The sequence below is a fragment of the Megalops cyprinoides genome, chromosome 5 (genome assembly GCF_013368585.1).
Source record: "Megalops cyprinoides isolate fMegCyp1 chromosome 5, fMegCyp1.pri, whole genome shotgun sequence".
NCBI classification, from domain to species: Eukaryota; Metazoa; Chordata; class Actinopteri; order Elopiformes; family Megalopidae; genus Megalops; species Megalops cyprinoides.
Genome location: NC_050587.1, coordinates 8496944 through 8520910, shown reverse-complemented (window position 1 = coordinate 8520910; position 23967 = coordinate 8496944). Strand labels below are relative to the sequence as shown.

Here is a 23967-nt window from a genome sequence, read left to right as displayed (position 1 = left end):
CAATCTTGTGAAATTCAACATCAAATATCTCATCCATTTAATTATAATCTTTGCCAAGATTTTATAGACCAACTCTGACCATGACAAGCAACAACTTGGAACCACAGCTGTAAAAAATACAGTAGTTTACTGAACTCTTAAAATGTCAAATGATATGGACCATGAACAGTATCAGTGCATATTCCTAACAGAATACTTGTAGGAGCAGTGGATTTTATTTAAGTCAATAAAATGCTCAATTTGCTCCTGCATTGGATTTAATGGTGTTTGGCCCCACAGTATTATTAAGCAAATGACAGGATGTAGCTGTCATCACTGGCAACCAGCAAGATAGACTGAAATGGAATGCAAGTAGAAGCACTTCCCATTGCACAGGTGGAGGCAGCCAATATGAGAAAGAGTGCATCATAACTCTCCAACTGGCAATTTCCAACTGACTTTATTAATGGTGAAACTGAGAGCTGATTTTCTGATGAGTGTCTAGTAAACACATATATCTACATTGGTATTTTCCGCCTGGTTGTATTCACAATAAATATAATAATATGGGTCATGTGTCTATTGTCTTGACACAACTCCGCTGTGACACAGACCCACTGAATGAAATTTCTTCAAGTAAGTGAGATCACAAAAATCCATTAACAAAGTATAATTTAAAAAATGTATAAAACAAAACAAAATGTATAAAAACCATTTGGGACAATTTGGCAGATTATGAATGTCTGCTGTGCCAGAGACAGTGTTAGTTGTGACTGAAAAATAGTCACAGCTTGATGCAAAAACTCTTAAAACAACAGCAAAGAGACAAGAGATTGTCTTAAAACAATTTGTATGTAGTATGAATTTATGTTTTGTGAAGTTATGTTAATTGTTAATAATGTTAAGTTATGGAATCACCAAATATCAACAAAGTCTGTGTAGCCAATCAATGATGCAGCATTTTTTGTTCAGTGGTGGGTTATGATGGTTGTACGGCATATTACCTGCAGACAGGTTTAGGGGTGGGGCCAAACCCAGACGGGTTGCACTCCTGGAAGACGGAGTGGCAAAGCAATGCTTGGGCAGCGGGTTTGCAGAAAGAGCTGACCCCATCTAGCTCAGCCCAGGCACTCTGGGCCAGGAACTCCTGTGCATCCTCAGGGTCGGGCTGAGAGTAGTTGAAAAACACCAAGGCATCCCTGGGCAGCACTCCTCGACACACCTGACCCCGGTATGTGCTGCAGTATCCCAGGGTGCCTTTATATAACCTGGCAACAAGACACCGTAGAGAGCTTTGGGTACAGAGCAGTATGTCACAGCAATACATAACTATACCATGAATTTAAAACATCTCCAGTTATAATCTCCAGTTATTTTCCCTCCCAAGATTAGTTCAAATTGACAAAATACAAGACTAAGTCCTTGTGAACATTTCCTTCTGTACAAGATAACCTAATCTGAACACACAGAAATACAATACAATTCTATATGGCCACCAAAAATGGCCAAACTGACAAATTTCTTTGTCTTACTCATCTCGTGCTTCCTCTCCATCTTAATTTTCCCCCTGCATGAAATCATTGCAGATCCTTTCTCCAGTACCTCTCCATATAGATTTCAGTTTTTGTTATTCATACGTAATTTAAACAGCGATGTATCTACCAAGAACGAGATGCATTAAGCTGTGCTCTCTAAATATTTCACCCTAGAAAATGATACCTCCTGTCTGTGGGCCTGTGTTTGTCATTACCTATATTGACCTAGGTAATTCAATCAATGAAATGTTTTAATACATTTTAATACACACTTGTATTTCTCCTATTAACTGTACTAGCTACACTATATAGTCCGAGTATAGATACAATATAATTGAAAGTCATTAAACTCTGTACAACAAAAAAAGGACAATAACTGTCATTTCGAATTCAACACAAGCACATTTGCACAGACCTAGTATGCATATTCCAATATATCTACCAACAAATGCACACTAAATAAATGAGCTGAGTTGTAGTAAACAGGTCTTACCTCCATTCTAGGGGAAAGTCACATGATCCAGCCATGAGCAGTAGATTGGAACCCAAGAAGAAAAAAGACATTACATTGTGTTCAGGCATCGCAGAGAGAAAACTGCATCCACAGCAAAATACAGACCAGAAATGTGTGAGAGTAAGTGTGGTGTATGAGGGGGGCCATATGGTGGGAACAGGTGGGAACTTTAACAGTCACACATTGCAGACCCCATGCAGAGAATAAGGGGGTTAGGGTGGTCGTGGTAGGGGATATTCACCACAGCCTGTAAAAACATGTTGGAGACAAGCTTTTTTGCTTTTTTTTACCATGTTGTTTGCTTCAACTTTTTATTTGCCTTTCATTTGTTTACGCGTATTTATTTACTCATCAAAGTAAACATACTGTACATCAGAGCAAAGGTATTTTCTGCAGGGTTTGCCTTCCAAACAAGAAACTCATCTTACATGATTATAAATAAAAATATGTACATGTTTACTACCAAATAACAGTTTTGTTTTGACAAAGCAGTTTTGTTTATAATCATACATGAAAAAAGCAGGCAGGATCGCTGATGTTGAGAAATGTACAGTCTTTATTTTGTACAGTTCAATAATTATTTCTTTTGGGTTGTTTACACTGGTTATGATACTGCATCTGTTTAAATTGGCACATACAGTACGTATTGCATGCAGTCTTCAGCCTCTGCAGAAAAACAGCTATCCTGACATAAATGAAAGAGGTTATGTGGGGGACATAGTTACCAAACTGTGTGAAAGAGGCACATTATATCATAAACTAGGCCAACACAAATTATCTGGAATTATGTTTTAAAACAGCTGGTATTTTTAAAGCAAGTGAAAATGCATACATGTATATGAGATGGGAAATGTACAGACTTATTGTTAATGTAATAAATCAACCCCAAATACAGGAACTGTGTGGCTTCCCTCTGGTTAGGATATAGCTTTCCAGTGGACGATATCTCAGAGCATTGATGAACTTTTTCACTTCTTAATCTAATTCTTGAAAACAAGATTATGGTTAATCTGATTGACGTGAAAGTCTGATACAAAACACAAGCGTGTAACTATAATATGCTATCCTCCTCTTTATTTTAGAGGATATTACAATAAACATAAGCACCTTTATAAGCCTCTTTCCATCTATTTCTGTATGTTTGTTGGTACTTCAGCCTCCTAGCTGTTGTTTTTGTGTTTCTCCCTGTCTGTCAGTGTCATCCATGTGCTTTTGTTTACAGTTCTTATGTGTTCCAGCCCTGCCCCGTTCTCCACCCTGTCCGCACCCACCTGATTTCCTGATCTCCTCCACCTGCCTGCCTGCCCACCCACCTGCATCCCATCTCCTCGTCAGCCCAGTCCTTTATGTACCCTGCTTGTCTCTGTCTTGTTGCCAGTTTGTCTCAGTGTTTTCTCTGTTGCGTACCTGCCAGATGACTTGTGTTGCTGATCCTGTGCTGACTTCTGCCTGACTTGCTACCTTGTCCCTGCCTGCCGTGCTGCCTTGGTTGCCTGATCTGTCTACCTCCCCGGTTTGACCCAGCCTGTTCCTGTTTTGATCCCCACTCCCTGTTTGTTCTGCCTCAGACTGTCTTCCTGGTTTTTGACCCTGCCTGTACTGCCACCACGAACTTGCCCTGCGATTCCAATAAAACCACTTGGAACCTGAGTAAGCCTGGTCTGCATTTGAGTCCGTGCCTGTGCCCTGACAATGTATTACAGTAGCATTCTTCAAAATGATTTTGGCTTAGCGAACATTTGGCTCTTTGAATGTTCTCTGTGAAATGGGTCAGAACCCAGAATCTCTTATTACTTTTGGGTGCTTCAACTAAAGTGCTGATAATTCACAAATAAAGCATCTTAATTTTATAGCAGTAATGTCAGTTAATTGTATGATCCTACCTGAGACAGTGACCTTGGCAGTGGCCTTCACTGTGTTTGCTCCCCCACTGTGACGGTTACTGGCCAGGCATGTGTAAAGAGCAGGCTTATTCACAACAACACGAAGCACTGAGTTAATGACCTCTCCAACCAGTGTCTCCTCCACAGAGGCTCCAGATATCTGAGAATAAAAGGCATTAGTTATTGCTTTATGTCTTATATGCTGGGATGTATACAGACTGATACAGTGTCAAGTAATGCATAGACATAAATTATAAATTGTATGTAGGGCCCAGTGTTTTTGGATTTCATTTATCTTTTTAAAACCTGGGCATTTACCAGTGTTCATGGAGACGTTTTTGACATAGTGTTATGGTTGCACAGAAAGTGCATAACGTCAAAAGCATGGTCAAAATATAATCACTGATGAACTCTCATATACTGTACCTTGCCTTTTTTTGTTGAGTAACATGCTCAGTTTAACCTCTGTCATGACTTCTCCAATAGATGGCACTGTTAGCTGTTTTTAATGGCTGCAGTAAACAGATCAACTGTGAGAGCTTCACACAATGGTGCTGGAAAACACATGGGTGAAAACTAGAGAGTGTGGTGGGCCTTAAATTTGGGTGAATATCAAGTTAACCCAATTTGCTGCTTTAAAGGAAATGTACTTGTGTATTGTTGTTGTTTATTGTGAAATTTTATTAATTTCTCCATTCTTAGTTTTAGTTGATGAAAACTCCGGATATTTTAGTCTAGTTGTCGCCATGTCTTTTAAGTCTTGTTTTTTATGTTTCTTTCATCACATCATTACAAACCCTAACCTGTCATTGAAAACACATGTGTTTATACAATATTTCCATCATATCTCTTTAATTGTTAAGGCAACAAAACATCATTATTGTCAGATTCTACCTTAGGGGTCAGGAACTCCATCTGTCTATGCAGTGTTCTGCCACCACCAGCAAACCTATTTAAACTAATAAACATATTGCTTATTACTTGGCAGGATGAATCAGGTGTACTAGTACTTGAATTGACCTCATGTACGGAATAAATGGGTCAACTGTTAAATGAATTTGTCCTGTTAAATTGTTAACTTGTCCTGATTCATTTGTATGAATGAGTGGGACATATCAATTACCATTCTAATTTAGCTTATCAAAGATTTACAATTCAATTCCAACCAATTCATGTTAAAATGATATCTTGAGGACATTTACTTACTAGCTAATATTATTTTGCCATCATGAGAATGTAAAATTCAGATTTTGTGACCAGATTAGTATGTTGCTATAATATGCTTTATTGTGCTTAGCCTTCTAAAGTTACGAATGAATTAATCAATTGGCCTCCAAATTTAATATGTTTAACTACATCAATTTCAGCATTTTCTGTTCCATAGCTGCAGCTTTTTTCGTCATGTTGACTTAAAATGAATGTTTAGCAATACCAAGTTGGACTGAATGCAAGTAAGTTAAATCAGTGAGGAAAGCATATAACTAGGATAGTTTGCTAGCTGACTATATAATGTTCTTCTCTCTCCACACTCAACGCTTTTGCGCATTCAGCTCGCAATTTTGTTGTCATAATGTCATATTGTTCTTTCCATACTTATTTCATAACCGTGTCAACCTTAGATGAGCATGAGCTTGAAATCTTTGTAAATATTGCCGTAAGATAACGCTACAAACCAGTGTCTGCGCGACTGAGAGAATAACACGGATTTCATCTTTTTTCAGCCAGCAGGAATTAGCTAGCTGTGTTTGGAAGAACATTGAGAATGGTTTACATCTTGCAAGGGTACGCGCACATGCGTATGATTGGACTACACCAATGTCATGCAAAAGCTTCGTGAAAAACTGAATGTCTTAGTCCATCACTGAAATTTTCGTCTCGTCACATTTTTGTGGGTGAAAATGGAAAGTCGTTTAGTTATAATTAGTCTTATAGTTAGTCTCGTTACTGTCATGTTTTCGTCATAGGAAAAGAGTCGTTGACGAATAGTTGCTGTCATCATTTTTGTTGACAAAGTTAACACTAAATTCCTTGCATTCAGCACTGGTCATGTTGCTGAAGATTCAAAAATGTTCCCTCAAACAGTCATATAAAGGCTCTAAGAGAAGGTTTCCTGCATTTGTCACCTCTTAATTTTGAATTAAAACGTAGTTTTCGGGCTAGAATATAGTGAAGTGGAAGAATAAGAATTTCAGCATTGCCACATGCTGCTTCCCTTGCCTCTCATGCCATTCCCTTTGAAGCTTGCATTCATTTACACAATTTACAGCACAATGGTGTCTGTAGTGTGTGTGTGTGTGTGTGTGTGTGTGTCACCATTGGATAGTGTGACACAGTAGTGACAGCTGTGGTCTGCAGACACAGTTTTGGTGGTATTCAACACTAGGGGGAGCCATAGCTATCTCTCTTGCTCCATGCCAGAGGAAGACATACACTTCTCTCACTTACACCACTACAGGGGACCATTCTTCTCTGCCAGACAAGTCTATAATGGCCACCTTGATAATGCACAGCTGTGCTTTGAGTTAGTCTGACTCAGTAGGCTGATGTGTTCTTTCCATTAGTCAGGCTGTTACAGTGTTATTACTCTGTTGTGAGGAAGTCTTTGTTAATGGTTTATTTTGTAGTTATTAATCACCCACCCAGCATGCTTTAAAAAGAAAGCCTTCTCAGGTGAGGGGGATGTTTTCTCTCCCTTTTTCGTGAGGAGGCAAGAATACAGAACACTTAAGTTTCCCAGTGTATAACTAAACCCTGTTTCCTAGTGGCAATAAAGTCCTCTGTTTTATTCCTGTGTCTTGGTTCTTGGTTACTTCTCACATCTGGAACTCCTTTCATAGCTCACAACAGGCAGACAACAAATGTAGCCTGCCAAATTCCATTCATGGCCATTCTTCCAGCCATCTAACAGTCTATGAATTTATGTTTTGAACTGGTAGACATCTTTATTTACAAGGCTTAGAGTGTCTCTATTCTCTATAGTCTGTTTTCAGCATGTTTTCAGATTTCCGTTGTTTTGTGTGTGTTTAACATTTGTGGTTGTGTTGATGTTCATGCAGTGTTTTTTGTACAAGAATATTTAGGAAAAATTCAAAATACGGTGAGAAATATTTTTAAAACACTTGAGTAGAATGCTGGGGATTCTGCTTAAATTTTATGGGATTTTTTATGGGATGGATGAATGACCTTAATTTAAAATACATACAAGTCCAATCAACTAATTAAGCAGAAGCAATAAATGACAAAGATCGAAATGTGCATCAAGTTTGAGAATGTTTGAGATAAGTTGAAAACAACTGACAGAAAATGTAATGTTGGTATATATATACACACAGAACTGGATTTTGCATGCTGCCAAATGTATAAAACATGACAAATGGAACACTCTATTTCATTGAAACCCATTCAGCAACAATCAATCTACAATACATAAAAAATAAATAAATAAAATGTGTTTTTAACTTTAAAAAGGTTTATATGGCATTATTTAACATTACCACCGTTTCTCTTGTTCACAGTTTTTAAAATGCACTAAATATACATGCAGTTTGAAAATTGCCCTATTTCCAAATTCAATAGTTTTCCTGTGGCCTATTTTAATAGAGAGTCACAAGTGAAATTTAACAGTTGAAACATATTGGCAAATTCACTGTAATTTCACTGTAAGTACTATGTAGCCTAGACCCATACAGTATACAGAATAACTACTTGTGCTGTAGGTACTATGTGTAGCTTATTACACAAGTATTAATTCCATACATTTTTAGTTTTGCACATTGTCTGTCCTGAATTCACCTCTTCACTGGACTGAGCCAAATTGCAATGGAGGGGTGGATCACAGTGGAACAAAGGTGGATGGAGGCAAGGAGGCAACAAAAACAGGTTGTTGCAATCATGGCCAGCAGTGTAGAACAGACTTGCACTGTGACTAACAGACTAATTTACACTGATAAGATCTGTAGTTACTCTGTGCAGCACAGTCGCGGTAGTAATGCATTATATTTCACAAAGCAATGTACTGCCCATACAAAGACAGATGGTTTCTATTTTTTTCCTGTCAAAGCTTCCAAACATTTGCTAAACAATGGACAGTTTTCAATAAACTGAAAACCTTATTAACCACATAGATCTGACCATTAAGTGCAGTCATAACTTCAGAGTGGACCAGGATATCAATCATTTCAGATATTTGCTGACTTGACAGATATCTTGATCTCACTGTGTTTTAACTTTGTTTTGTTTGTCTGTACTAGTTAAGGAGGAGGAGACAGAAGAAGAGGGGTCATTTATACATTTAGAATGCCGCTCTTGTACTCACAGTGTTGCCGTTTTCCAACCACGTTATTGTAGGGACTGGGTTACCAGTAGCGTTGCACTCTAGTGTTACTTCTGTCCCAAAAGGAACTCTTTTTTCTTTTGGGACATTTAATATTCTGGCTGGAGCTAGAAATGAACCAAAGAATGCGAAAAATAAGCAAAAAGCAACACTTGCACTTGCACTTGAATTTGTCTAACCTATGCATAATTAATAAAAAGCAAAAGTGCTCTGTATGTTACATTAGTTTCTCTTTGTCAAGGACACAAATCTACATATGGAAAAACACAACATAATACAGTGAGATTTTACAGTATGTGTAAAGTATTATATATAAGGCCATATTTTAATTAAATGTACATCACACAGAGAAGAATCTTGACAATATATTTTCAATGCCTCTTAATATGAATAGGGATGACAATGCAGATGTCCTACCAATAAGATGTCATGACCTACATTACATTTTTTGAAGATAATAGCTTGTCTTGTCATCAATTTCAAAAGTTCAAACCCAAAAATTTGAATTTTTCTGTTAACAAAGTGTGGAATATCCTTACTAATTAACAACATTTGTAAACTGTAAGAAATGTCAATTCTTTATTGCATTTAGCCATATAGATTTAAATGGCACAGTGATATGTCCTCAAAGTGGTGCACATTATGCATCTTAATTTCCAAATTGTTTCTTGTTGCCGCCTTTACCCTGACGCTCATGGCGCCGCTTGAAGTTGTTGAAGTTTGCCGTTTGAAGGTGTATCTTATTAGGTGCCCTATAGGCTGTAATTGTACAAATCTGATAGTACTGTGTCCTCAAACAGACCTTGCTCTCAGCTGGGAACTGTCTCATTGTGGAACTGTACACATCCTGTCCCCGTACTGTCGCTATACTTGCTGTATGCACTTTTGTAAGTCGCTTTGGATAAAAGCGTCTGCTAAATAAATAAATGTAAATGTAAATGTAAATGTCAGGTTAGAGCAATGGCATGTTTTACGCTGGAAGGAAGTCATGTAGTGGAGCAAGGTACTACAGTATTTAGGGCTGTGATCGCTGCCTGTTTTATGGATAATCAGGTAATTCAAATTGCTCATATTTTTAAATTATTTCTTGACTTACCCTGAACTTCAATTGTTACAAGTTTTGAGAATGCAATTCCGAAGCTATTCTTTGCCATGCAGCGATATTGTCCCGCGTCTTCTTTCTTGATATTATGAATTTTTAAAGCTCCATATTCCAAAATGGATATACGATCACTCACCTGTGGGGAAAATTTATAAAATAACATCAAGAAACATTTTTTCCTAATGTATACATCACCAAACATGTTACAACACAATGTATGTTATAGTTATTATAGCATATTTGCATTTTATAGTGTGTTGTATTTGCAACGGCTATTAATTGTATCTACACTGTAGTATTGGTAACTGAAATTTTGTCTCCACTTGCTGCAAGTGTAAAATTGGCATTTCATAATAAATGTCTTGCCTGTAAAATGTGGTTGTTACTGTTGTTTTGCTCACGTGCCAGACCATCATACCAAAATACATTGCCATAAAGCATGACTAAATTTATACAATACTTATACTCAAGTTACCTTCACAAGATCATCATCTTTGATCCAGGAGATATCTGGTTTAGGGTTTCCTAGTGTCACGCAAGGTAACACTGCCTTTGACTCAACGAGTAACGTGACATTTGTTGGATGTCTTTTGATTTGGGGTTCTGGAAGACAAACATTATGAAAGGTACATGAAAAGATTCAATCAAAGTATTCAGAGCATTCAGTCAGGCACTTACATATATGGACAAAAGTATTCGGATGCCTGACCATTACATTATAATGACATTGTATTCAAATACATATACTTTAATAATGTATGCATGCTCAGTTTACATTAATGAAATAAAAATGGCATTAATGGTGGAAGTCAGCCTAGCACTCATCTGGAGGCAAACGACAATATTGAACAAGAAGGTATCAATTTATGCCACTGTTAAAATGGTAGACTACACTACAAGCAAGTAATAAACACATGCGTTCAACAAAGCTAGCTACTTTCGGTATCATACATGGCTACATTTTTTAAGATTAATTTGTTATGCTTTACATAAACCTGTTTTGTTTAGTGCTTAACTCAAGGAAAATATCTGGAATGAATTAATTGCCCTTCATGCAACAAATTTAACTGGCTACAGACATTTACCCATCCCACATTTTTTTAAATGGAAGACACCTCAATAATTGGTTCATTGCATATGGATATATATTTCTCATTGAAATTATGATTTTTACCTCAACCGTCAAAACATTAGTGAGAAAACTGGAAAGAACCTTTGTCAGCAATAATTATGTCAGTACTGAACTTTCCAAATGAAAGAAATTTAAGAAAGCAGAAATTTAAGCCAGGGATACTGTGCCACTGTTGAGGTTAATTCAATTGGAATCAGCCTCAAAAATGTAAACAGAGGATCCCAGGCTAAACCAGTTCAAACACACAGCAGGGTCACTACATTTGCACCTATGTTTATAGCCCCTTGCATGCAAGGAAATCACTGTTCAAAGTAAGACAAGTATACCCCTATAATTACAAAAATGTAACTGTCATAACAATGTAAAATAAGCACTATCTATTCATATAATAATCATTCAAGATCCCCATATTTACAATTAAATTAGAAAATACATACATTAACATACATATATGAACATAACATAAATGTCTCACAAAATGTAACAATTACATGATTGTCAAAGGGTAAATTACAGTGCACTTTTTCAAGAGGGAAAAAACATAGTGAGACTAAATGATGGGAAAAACTGAAAAATGATTCCATGACCCTTTGCAAAAGGCCACTGAGATAAAGTCTTGGAAATATATCTGAGAAGATACGTTTATCCCGAACACTCCCCTTCCTGGATGATCAGGGGTTGACTGAACTGATTATCTTTTACAGGCAGAGTTTAATTCCCTAGTGCAATGTGTCCTTATCTTTAAATGTGGATGTCAGAAAATGTTATTCATTTTTCACTTCACCAGATTTTATTACATTACTGTATGTGTTCTACACTGTACATTTGAAGCATAATTTCACATGGAAGGAACCACAAAACAATCAACCATACTCATAATTCTGTGGGTATTATTCTTACAGATATGGTTTATATTCTTGTAGTTCATGGGTTTTAGCGTATGCTAAGGTTTACAGTAAGAGTGACAAGTTAAAATGATAAACACAGCTGTAGTGCTTTTACCCCATGGTTTTCTCTTAATTTTCTGCAAATCATTCTTTATTATGACTATTACTTTATTTACCATGCTGGGAATTTACGAGGGGTAAGCATTTACTGAATATACCTAATGTTTGAACTCAACTGCACAACTATTTTCTAAAGGAAGTACTGTAGGCTGCATTTGTGATTAAGTCCACATGAAAACTATGTTGGCAGTGTTTATAATTTAATTAAGGCTGAATTCTGATTTGGAGGTTTGGTTTTATGTGTATTTGAGTTATGTGTATAATTCTAAACTAGGTGGGCTGTGCTTCTTTACACTAAATAAAATTGTGTGAATCTGACACAATTAAGACTTGCTGTCATTGAAAAGAGGCAAGACTGCTGCTAGCTGCCTAACTTTAAGTCAGAATAGGAATCAAAGTTTTTTGCCATAATTTCAAAGTCTGTCCTGCAAAAATGGGTCAAAGGTTTCATTGGTGAATCCTCCCAAGAAGTCCTTTACTTCAGTTGAATATGAGCAAGAACTAGACAAAATGTTGATATTGTTGTCTCAAAGAGGTTTACTCTGAAAACATGTGATGTTCAAGCAATCACTTATGACTTTGCCAAGGCAAATGAAATAGTGGCCTTTCCAGAGGCAAGGGAAAAAACAGGATATTACTCATTGCTTATGGCTTCATGAAACGTAATCCAAACATCAACATCTAGAAGCATGAGCTCCTTTCTGCTGCAAGAACCACTGAGATGTATCCAGAAATTGTGCAAAAATTGGCCCTATTTAAGGAGTTGAAAATCAAAGATGTTCCTCACCGCTTATGGATTTGTGATGGGTATATAGGACAACTTTTCCTCCACTTCTATTGTGGGAGAAGTGGGGAAACCCAGCTTTGAAATAACTACAGGGGAAAGTAGGGCCTTACTGGTAGTCCTCAGTACAACTGGAACATTTGATGACTATTTTCAAGGGGAAAAGGGTGAGGAACAACTGGCTGGATGGATCCCCAGAAAATGAACGTTTCAGGAAAAAAAGCTGGATCAATTCCAAGCTGTTCATAGAGTGGGAGAAAATGTTTGTGGGACAGTTGCCAAAGGATGACAACATGACACATCTTCTCCTTCTGGATGGCCAAAGAAGCCATGCCTTTAACCTGGAGTTCCTCACCCAGGATTTCAACAGCAATGTCATCCTTGCTGATATTATTGCACCAAGCGCAACAACACAGATGACAAATGCGCAACCACTACCCCAATAAAGTAAAAAATCACAGAGACAATGCCTACATACAGGGTTTGGACACTACAAAGGTCGCTATCCCAGGCAGACCACAGCCTGCAGAACAACCAGAGGGAGAAATTTCATTCAGCTCAGCTGGAATAGGAAAAGATGCAGCAAGGCCTTCAACAAACTTCCAGGATCTGGTAGCAGTCCCCAAATAAGAGAAATGCCAGGGCATTTACACAGATACAGTTATTGCTGTTTCATAATCATAAATTCCCAAAGAATATTACAAATACAGAAAGTTACGCATTTGCTTCTTTATTTATACTTCTTTTATTTTCAGTTAAGATGAAATTCTGCATGGTTAATGACAAAATAAAAAACAAATGCTAGATAATCTACTTTCTTTGCTTGTTCTGATTGTTATTTTCGATTTTCAATTTTCCAAAAAAATCATTCTATGAATTCATGAAATCAATTCATAGAAATTCATTAAGTTCAAACCACACTGAGCCATTTGATTAAAGCAATTCGATTATATATTCCTTTAAATAATGTTTGCCTGTAAGGTAAGAGGACCACACTGTGATTAACTTTGCAAATATTCCTGCCAACTTTAACTCAAGCCATTAGTTCTCATGTATTTCTAATGGAAGTGGAAACACTCACTCATCTTCAGCTGAAGAGCCCCACAACTTTTTGCGGCTTCTCCAATTCCATTGTCAGCAATGCAGCAATACTCTCCATTGTCAGAGTCTTTCACATGGGGAATGATCAGCATTTGGCCATTTTCTCTGGTAATATAGTGGGAATCATAGTGTCTGTATCAAAATAAAAGCAGAAATAAGTTAAACTTAACTGAAGGTGAAACATTTTTAAAATGCATTATGCTGAACCCATGTAGTGTAATGAACAATCTTTTTTTTCTGAAAGTCAAAATGATTTATCAATCAATACATAAATAAATATATGAGATATCCCAAATAAACAGAACATGATCAAAATGGAGACATTTTACAGCAGTAAAGTACAACAAGAAAAAACTGTGTTCTGCCAAACAATTCTTACCGAATCTGAAAGTTGTTGCGTGTCCATGTAATGTCAGCTTGGGGATGTGACTCGACTTCACAAATAAAAGTGGCATTGTGATCCAACAGCACATCCACAGTCTCAAGTAAGGTAATGATTCGAGGAGCTGGGAGAAAGTCCAACAGTGCTATGCCTTAGAATCTCCATATAAAATAGTTTATGCAAAGGTACATGCATGCATAGAAATGTATGTTTACATGCATGCATCTACATGCAAAGGCAAATAAGAATTATGTCACTTAAATCTAACAGATTGCTTTATTTCAACTTCAGTTTTAGCTGAAAAATACTGGGGGAGAAACTTTTTCAGCTTGTGCTTCTGCGAGAAACAAAATGTTATCATCTTGGTGTTCCTAAGTGGCTCAGCCTGTAAAGGCACTAAGTTCTAAGTGCAGAGTGAGCCCTATGGCTTAAAAGAAACCACAGGGTTGAGCCTGGGTTGTGTCTTTCACCATGTCAATAACCAGGAGTCTGCAATGGTGGAAAATACATACTTCAGTTCTGTCTGGATAAGGTGGATTTAATTAATGGGGGATTGATATTTTCTGTTTTTAATCTCCCAAGAGAACCTTATTTCCCTGTTAACTAACAGGATAATTCATGACTACTTGACTGCCCATACAATATGTCATTGGCATGACAGGGCTATGTCATGGGGAAAGCTAATTCAAACAAACCATTGGTTAATCCCCATTATACAGCTTTAGTTTTGTATTTCCTCAACAGATATGCCAGTATTATTAAAGTTTTTAAAAGAATATTACCTGCCATTCTCAACAGGAGTATCTGAAACCCAGTGGAAGCACAGCTTTATTGTGACTGTTATGCTACTATTAATGGGCAACATTACTGTAAATGATGCTAGCAAATTCTACCAAAAGAATTCTAGCTAATGCTTTTTTATTAATTCATTTATATCATAAATAACACTTTAAGACAGAGATCACACAAGACACAAGTGAAGAAAATAATGACATGTTTCTTAATTAAAACATAAAATATGAAATATTTAGAGAAATGATCAGCTTGTCAGTTGTATCTGGGTAGGCTGTTTCACCCACTATATGCCTGTTTATCTGTAGAGACTGCAGTTGATACACATCATATATAGAACTGCTTAAAATATTTTCAGTGTTTTGATATTCAAAAGGCTGTAGTGTTAGCGTACTCATTCATCTGCTATGACACCACAATGACAATCCACAAACAGAAACTATAAAGGAATGTTTTAGGGGAAACTTTACGTTGGCTTGATTAAGCCTAGCATGGCAGCAGCTAGTTGTTACAAGCTTTGCTTGAGTGACAGTCTGTGAGCCTGTAGGCCTGCTGTGGTATCACCAGCACGTTTAGAATATTCTGGTTCTGATCGTTCTATCCATGTTAGTCAATGGAAATTTTTCAATGTAATATTGTAAGTACTTCAAAAAATAATTTAGGCATTAATACAAAAGCACAAGCAACACAATCCTGTAATAGCTGAAGGTATTGGCCAAGTTTCATATGTGTAGCTGAAAAGTTGTAGGAGTTACATACAGAAAATCAGAATTAATACAAAGAAGAAATAAAAGGAACAGTAAGTTTTTCAAGCCAACTCAATAATTCAGCCCTGATGATGAAAATGGTTTAGCAGTGTTTAAATCATAGCTGTAGTGGGAGTGAATGTTTTGATGTCCTTTGATGTCCGTGTTAGTATTTCCTGGACACTAGTAAACAATGGCTGCACGAGTGTGGCAGTATGTTATGTATGACTGCCATGTTTCGTGTAGATGCAGCCAACATTACATTCAGCTGACAGTACAACTTTCTAGCATGCTAGATAGGTGGCTGGTTAGCTCACAATCCATTTTGAACCTTGGAATGCTTTTTAGACCTTCTGCTGGCCTGGAATGCTTAAGTCATCTGTGATGTTCTGAGGTATAAATTGCAAGCTATCAATTATTTTATATTGCATAAATTATTCATATTATTACAGTTTTGATTAGTGGACATCTTTTTTTCTAAAGCTCTTATATAGGTTGAAACATCATAGACACCAACCAAACTGCTCATGCTATACATACATACACACACATATATATATATATATGTATAGATCGCGAGCAGTTTGGTTATTTGTTAAACATAAGAGCAGACTACTGCAGTAAGGAGGACTTCTGATTATACTGTGGCAAGAAAGTTAAAACAGGAAATAAGTGCAAAATGGTCCAAGATGGAACATTTATTGTGTGCCTTCCTTTCCAATCTGACCTGTTTTGTAATGCATAATACTTCAACAAAGTTGAATAAATGTTATATCTTCTATGATCTTATTGTGCAGGCACAGAAAGTGACTGCATTAAACAAAAACTTTCATTTCAATCATAATATTTAATTATGTATAAAAAAACTCCCTGTCACAGTTTTAGAGGTCATTTTTGTATTTGACGCGATCCATTTTTGAGAAGCATTTAACACCACATCCTTAGTGGAGAGATTCCTAAACAGTGTTAGAACACCTTCATGCTGTTGAGTACCAGTTTTTACTTCTGCTTAAACTGGGAGCTTTGATATAGCAATACAGTAATTGTGTAAAAGTGTTATATGTAAGTATATTGACAGTGTAACTGAGGAAGAGGACATCACGAGTGGAAGGTCCTTTCAAAATGCTATTTTTGAGGTAAAATGTAGCTGGGTTTTATGTTTCCAACCATTTACATGAATTTGTTAACAACATGAACATGAACAAGTTTCACTGATCTTTTAAGAGGTGCTGTGTTTTTTCAGCACTTAAGAGGTTAAAATTGAGGAAAAACTGAGAAGAACTTAATAGGATTTGTTCCAGTTACACAATCGTTACATCATAAGAAAAGATCGGAACCAACCTTTTTGCAGGCCCACGATGAAGCTGAAATGTGCCAGAAAGAGGATCCCCAGAAGTGGAATGTGTTGTACAAGCTGCATGCTTATTCCAAGAAAGGTGTATTTTAAATGAGCTTCAAAATCCCATCAGTCCGATTCACATCGAAATCCTGTTAGTTGAAAGAACTTTCTCTGAAGCAGGCCCGTCCATGATATCTTACTGTGTTGTTTTTTTTTTTTCCTGTCACTGCTCACTGACAAGATGGACAAGAGCAGCTGGTGTACTCAAGCCAGAGACAGGAGGCGTCCCTTGTAACCGGGACCTAAAAACACTGAGACTGGAATCTTAAAATTAAGACTCCATATGGAATATGACTGCACTGTTCTGAATTTCCTCAGAGCTGATAAATATTTGCTGCTGAATCAGAATTTTTTTTTTTTTGCATTGTTGATAAGTACACATAAGTGACACCACAGATGTTTCTAGATTTTCATAGAAACATTATACAAGTGAAACAAATCTGAAGACTACATAATACCAAAAGGAAATGAACTGACATTAACAGGTGCAGGAATATACACATACATACTGCATGTGATGTGCTTAATTGTGAAATGACAGAACGTAGTTGCCCCAGTTCTGTGCACACTGTGCTCCTGTTCCAAAGGAACAATATCTATATCCTCTGCAAAAGCATGCTTTGTGGGAGAAAGATGAATTGGCACAGAGCATGAACCTCTAAGTTACTACTGACAGTGCAGTAAATTTGGATGCGGTGTGCTGACAAAAGAGACCCATAGCACTGAACTTTCTTAGCACTGGAGCTAAGCTCACTTTCCTCTCACAATGTGGATCTGGCATTCATTCAAAATGCTAGCACCCTTTGTGTGTGGCCTCCCACCTGTTGCCCAACTCCCAGCCTGCACCAATTTATTTTAAGCAGGGAATGACATTTCCCAAAGCATTTGTTTGCTACCCAGCCAGAAAGTTTTTGCCTTGTAGGGTTGATGTGAATGCACTGTTTCGGGTGTTGGGGAGGGACACAGGAACAACTTGTGCGCTGGAAATGTGACAAACTCATAAAAATTCCTCTGCAAAATCCCACAAATCATGTTTAGTGTTGTGATGAACGATACATTTCCATCCAAGGACATTACAGCAGAAAATGAGCCTATAAATATATCTCTAACTCAATGTTCCTCCTCTCATCAAGCTACCTACAGTGACCTCCGTATTTATTCATGCCCACGACTAATTGGCACAAAAATGTGATATTGTATCATTTTTCTCGCTAAAACAATACACTTCAATATTTGTATGAAAGTCACATCTTTCAAAAATAGTACATTTGATTCCCAAAAACACACGGATCATATTCAGTTTTGAATAATCTTAGAAAAAATCCACAAAAATACAGTCATTACTGAGGAATGTCAGGAGCTCAGGAAAGAGTCATTGGAGGGTGCTATTGAGCAGAGTCACGCCATGCAGCCAGCCCCAGTAAAATGGACTAAAATAAGTTCCCCCACTGTGTTCATCCAGTCATTGTCAGCTATGTAGAGAAGAATGTCACATATAATCATGCCAATATTGTACTTAACAACCAAACCTTTTTTTCTTACCTTGCTGTTTTTGACTCAGTGGGACTGTTTACAATCATTAGTTTCAATAATCCGATTTACATATGTCTGTAATTCTCTCATGTGCACCAGAATATATTAATGCTTCAACTTCACATTTGAAGGTGGAAAAAAAGACTCACAACAGGAAGTTGACCATAATGCAGTATTTCTCTATTATTACAGCTTTACAAAACTCAAGGTTTCCATATTTTATAAAAGACTTCAGTCTGTCATCCTCAGAGAGTTCAATCATCTCAGCCTGAGCTTGCGTCATCTAATGGGGGCTTTCAAACATCCCACCTCCTCAGTGAAAGGCTCAATCACTCTCTTCAGCTCTAGATGATGGTATTTCCACAAAACTGTAAAGTTTTTTCTAACAATGATACATACTGTGCTATGCTCATTTTCAAGGCTTTGGCTTATTCTTCACTTGCAACACTGAAGGAAAATGTGTTGGTTCCCCCTCTGAATTTGTGTCCTAGACAGCTTGAGTTGTTTGATAAATTCAAATACACTTCTCACTGGGAGTAAGTAATATCTGGCTAACTTTTCTGACAATCCCTAGGGTTTTATTTATAACCAGATAAGTTGCCAAAATAACACAGATTCACTAACCTGCTTTTTGGCAGGCTTATTCAGCAGTTAACTTAATCTACCCTTACTTAATGCTTGGAGCTCCAGACCTGTCTTTTTGCGCTCTACAATAATTAAATTGGAAGCATTCAAATTTTATCATACATGGATGGATTGACATTTAATATCAAATATATAACTAATATGGTATGAATTTTAACAGAGAAAATTTATTATATCAATATGTGTAACAAGAAGTGTAACAATAAAACAAATTTATTTCAGTGAATGACAGCTATAAAAAATAAATGAAAACATTAATGATCATAACATACAGTATGTGATAAATAAGCAGTTCTTGTAGTAAGGCAGTATTTGAACTGTGCTCTCTAACATTAACATGAAATAAACAACAAAGTTTCAAAAGTTCCCTTCTTAACTAGCCCATTTGGTAGATTACATTTTACATTACATTTAGGTCATTTGGCAGATGCTTTTATCCAAAGCAACTTACAAGTGAGGAACAGCAAGCAAGCTACAGTAGTGTAGGAGACCTTGGAGTAAGCAACCTAAACAATTAAATTCAGCTAAATAAGTCGAGAAAAGTAGAAAACAAAGGTAAACAAGGTGAAAACACAAGGATAGACAGGCAGAGGAGACAAACAAGTAGTGACAGGAGAAAGAAGTGCGAGGCAGAAAGTGCGCGGAGATAGAATTGTTGTTGTCAGAAGTGTTAGGAAAGGAGGTGCTCTCAGAAGAGCTGGGTTTTCAGGAGGTTCTTGAAGATAGAGAGGGACGCCCCTGCTCTGATAGCATAAGGTAGCTCGTTCCACCAACGGGGACCTACATATGAGAATAGTCTGGACTGAGATTGCCTTATGTGTAGGGATGGCAATGCTAGACGACGTTCCTGGGAAGAACATAACGGCCGAGAAGGAGAGTAAGCCTGTATGATTGAGCTCAGGTATGTCGGAACAGACCCAGAGGTCGCTGTGTAGGCAAGCATGAGAGGCTTGAATTTGATACTGGCAGCCACAGGTGGCCAATGGAGCTCACAACAAAAATAAAAAGATAACAAAAAGTGGCTGGTTTCATCACTTCTTTTTAAGATATTCTATTCTATTCTATTCATTTTATCGGTTATATTATTATTCTAGCAGCTCTCTTCTATAAAGAATTGGGTAAAATCCTATGTAACTAGCTAGGCTACCTGTGTGTAGGACTGGGGGGTTATCATACCCCACCCCCTAACACCTGCTACCTCTATGTTTTGATGTTTATTTTAAGTGTAATACTGTGATGTAGTGCACTTGACTTCCATTGTCTAGTCAGGTTGCACAAGTTACCTTGTGGTAGGGCTTGAATAGTGTTATGCTCACATTCACTGGTCTGGCAGTGTTCTTTGCCTGGTCTCACACTGTTGCCTGTTTAAATTGAATGGATACACATAAGAGCGTCTGCTAAATGCATGTAATGTAATGTCACCATATCTCAGCCCATCTGTATAGGTCCTATTCCGGATCACCACCCCATCCGGAGCCACTGCTAACACCAGAACCTGGGAAACGGAGGAGAGGACAACCAAGTGATGCACCCCACAACCAGCCAGGGATCCTCAATACAGGATGCAGCTTGCCTGATGTGCATTTGGCTCACCGCTTCTCTCTCTCTTTTCATCTGCAGGGGAACCTTTTAGTTGGTGGGAATCCGAGCCACCAAAACACTTCAATAAAAAAAAATCTTGAGTTTGGACTAACACTGTCTGTATTTCCTTGTAGCGTCTGTTGGAAGTAAACCGCCCCCCTTCACAACAAATAGGGCAGGCTGTTATGATTTATGGCAGAAAAAATCCGCCAACACTGGGAATCTTGCTGCATAAAACCTGCAGGCACATTCAGCACTCAGCTGGGAACTCTAATTAAAATCAGGTGCGACTGCTGGCACACAAGGTTACAAAAGAATAAGCACTTCTTATTTTAGACACAAGAGGGAGACAAATGCAACATACTCCTCACTGTCCTAAGTATAAAAGCCATGATGGCACCCAGGGTCATTGTTTTCAGGAGTGTATGTATTAAGCTCTTCTGGAATGAAGCCTGTTGGAAAATATCCTTGGCTTTTAGCCAGCCAGTACATGTAACTCTGCTTGTCTATATACTGCAGACCTATGGAATGAACCATTGAAAATCCTGAGTTGAAATCCATGAGCAAACTGAACTGTTTGTGGTGTCCCACATTTCATTTATTTTTATTCATAAATAACATATTACCTATTATCTAATTTTACTTTTAGGGTTACATGCCTGACACACATTCTCACACACACATATATTTTTGCTTGATTTTGTTTTGTTATGCCTTTGGCATGGCTGGACACATCATCACATAGCAGAGACAGACCCCTCCCAAGTGGAACTATAAATATGACACACCCCAGAGACTTGAGGGAGGAGTGAATGTTAATGGTGGCAGTTTTGAACAGATGAGAGGATTAATGGTTTGTTCTATGACTGATCATTGCTTTGTAACAAGGAGAGCTGAATTCAGCTTTCAGGGCCCTTAACTAGGAGGGAGTTTCAAGGAATCATCGCATAGTTTTTGTGTTTTAGTGCTGCTTTGTTTTGTTTTTTTTCTCTAGCACCATTATAATCACTCACCTACTGCACCACATTCACCACAAAGGATCACAGGATAAGGGTTTTGCACTGCAACAAGAGTATTTAATAAAATAATTTTAAAAACAAGCTAAAACTGAACAAGCAGGAACTATGTGAAGACAATGTGGCCCTGGCTGTGTGAGGAGTTGGCATGACTCAGTTCAGACTGCGCTCCTCTGTCAGTAGCTAGGGGTCCGCTGTGTACCTTTTTTGCTTGTTTGCTTGCTTTGTTTTATGTACCACTACCTTCATACAAAATATGTTCAAGTCAGGGCTTATCTCTCTATTTCCAGCCTACTTAATGCAAGGCTAGCAAGATAGTTAGCCAATCTAATTTGACATTCTGTATATTTTAGCTATGCACAGGTAACTGCCAAAGTAATGGAAACACCAACATGAAGTTCATTAAAAGGTTTACATCTTTTTTGATGCTCATCCATTCAGTGACCACTCATGCTCTGCGGATGGGGGCGTTGTCATCCTTGAAGAGTCCACCCTCCCTCTAATGTTGTGGACCTCATGACACCAGTGACCACCCCACTGGCAAGGCCATAAGAGAGCCCACTGCGGCACAATTCTTTATATGAAAAATGTCAATAAATGACACATTTCTGGGACAAAACACATTTCATTGCTTCTCTTGTTGCTAGGAAAAGAAAAACAGAAAAAAGGTCATGAGTATACATTACTAAACAAAATATGCCGACTGGCCTTCTTCTTTTGTTAGTGCAGTTGCTCCAATTTCTGTTCTGAGGTTTTTCATTTGTACTTCTTTCAGCTGGGAGATGGTGCAAGTGGCTAGAAAAAAGGTGAAATTTCACTAGCAAGGAAAAAAAAAATCATCACTAGTAAAATAAATGTCACTAATTCAAACAAAATGGTTACTTCTAAGAATATGACGATCATTAGTCACAAGGGCAAAACTGTCATTAATGAGATGGCAGTAACAGTGTCCCTAGTTAACGACCAGAGTCAGTGGGGAAAAGGCAGCACTGAGTCAGCCAGCTGCATAGGAGAGGCAGCACCAGGAGCAGGCAAAGACATGCAAAAAACAGCACACAGACAGGGAATGAATCACTGCAACAGGCAGAACCTGAGTAAGGCATTACACAGCTTCATGAGTGCTTACTGGTTACTGAGATATTGAAATGATCCAAAGTCTTGCTGATGGACCTTTCACCAAAGCTCCCTGTCATTCCTTATAAAGGCTATGAAAAGTGTTTTTGTTTGTAGGCAACATCTGACGTCAAAGTTTAACTTTCAGGTCATGAAATGAATTTATGTGTTGTTTTCACATTCATTTTTTTCTTGCCAAATGTTACCAACGTGTTGCAACCTGACTCACATTCAGGGAGAAAAGAGAGGGAGGGAGAGAGAGAGAGAGAGAGAGAGAGAGAGAGAGAGAGAGAGAGGGCAAAGACAGGAATGTGTTGAACGCCCCTGGGGGGGCAAAAGTCCAATGTTGTTAAGCTTTCATACAGTTGTGCCAAGCAGTGGCCATGTTCAGAAGGCATTACTCTTTATGAGGGGCCAAAGGACATACAATATTTTTGCCTTGTCATTTGCTTAAAAAATGTATAGTACTCATTTTGAAGCTATATTTACATTCATCTATATTTATATTTGTATTTATATTTGTATTTATATTTATGTTTATATGCAAGCCTATAGAATAGCTGAGATTGTGTTTATACAGCTGAGGATAAAGGAGTGGGAAATACTGATGTATTATTCACTAATGTTCAAACAATATAATACTTTTTTTCTGATGATATTCCCTGAAAAGCAAAGGTTAAAATATTTTTTTAAAAATTGATGGTGCTCACTCTGACTACAGGCTGAGCCCTACTGTCAGAGCTCCGAATCAGCTGTGTTACATGGCAACAATGACCGAGAGCCCACATCAGAGAAAAAAATGGCTTTGTTCCAGCTTCAAAAAATAACTGTTGACTTCATGTAAGTGTATTGGATGATTGCATTTGTCCTGTTCTAACATTACTGCATGAATGCAGAGACTGGCATGGTGAGACACGCCTAATGTGCAACTGGCAGTTTCATAACAGGGTTGCACAAAGGAGGAGAAAACATAAAGAGCAAATTACATTATTGTAAATGTTTTTATCACATAATATGAAAATAATAATGTAGTTTATTTAAGATTGTGTCAAAATTGTGACCAAAATATCATAAATTATCACAAATACGAGTGTAATATAAACAGATTTTCATCCACATCTGTCCTTTACTGTTCACAGATAGAGACTGACAGAAAAGGGTGTTCACATACAGAATAAGAGATTAATTACCTAATAGATTAAGATGACATGGATACACTAGAAAAAATTGTATGCATAAATCTTCCAGGCTGGGGGCTGTGATTGGACAAGAATATTTCAATGCAACTGTTATTTCAAATTACCTTAATGAAATTAAAAGTAAAGTTTTGAAACAGGGAGCATACAGGTCATCTTAATCATATTACCAGGTCAGATGCTGTGTGAAGTCT

At 37.5% G+C, this 23967-nt stretch overlaps 1 protein-coding gene across 1 annotated transcript in view; it reads right to left on the bottom strand.

Moving 5' to 3' along the window:
• Nucleotides 1–16785, bottom strand: part of musk (muscle, skeletal, receptor tyrosine kinase) — a 33109-nt gene extending 16324 nt beyond the window's left edge. Inside the window, exons 1-9 of the mRNA XM_036529142.1 lie at nucleotides 16632–16785; nucleotides 13750–13876; nucleotides 13351–13502; nucleotides 9822–9949; nucleotides 9341–9482; nucleotides 8227–8351; nucleotides 3912–4071; nucleotides 2008–2014; nucleotides 984–1247 (exon numbers count right to left, since the gene is read on the bottom strand). Of these exons, the coding sequence (XP_036385035.1) occupies nucleotides 984–1247; nucleotides 2008–2014; nucleotides 3912–4071; nucleotides 8227–8351; nucleotides 9341–9482; nucleotides 9822–9949; nucleotides 13351–13502; nucleotides 13750–13876; nucleotides 16632–16710 (1184 nt within the window). The 5' untranslated portion in view covers nucleotides 16711–16785. The remainder of the gene's footprint in view (nucleotides 1–983; nucleotides 1248–2007; nucleotides 2015–3911; nucleotides 4072–8226; nucleotides 8352–9340; nucleotides 9483–9821; nucleotides 9950–13350; nucleotides 13503–13749; nucleotides 13877–16631) is intronic.
• Between the last annotated feature and the right edge of the window lie 7182 nt (nucleotides 16786–23967).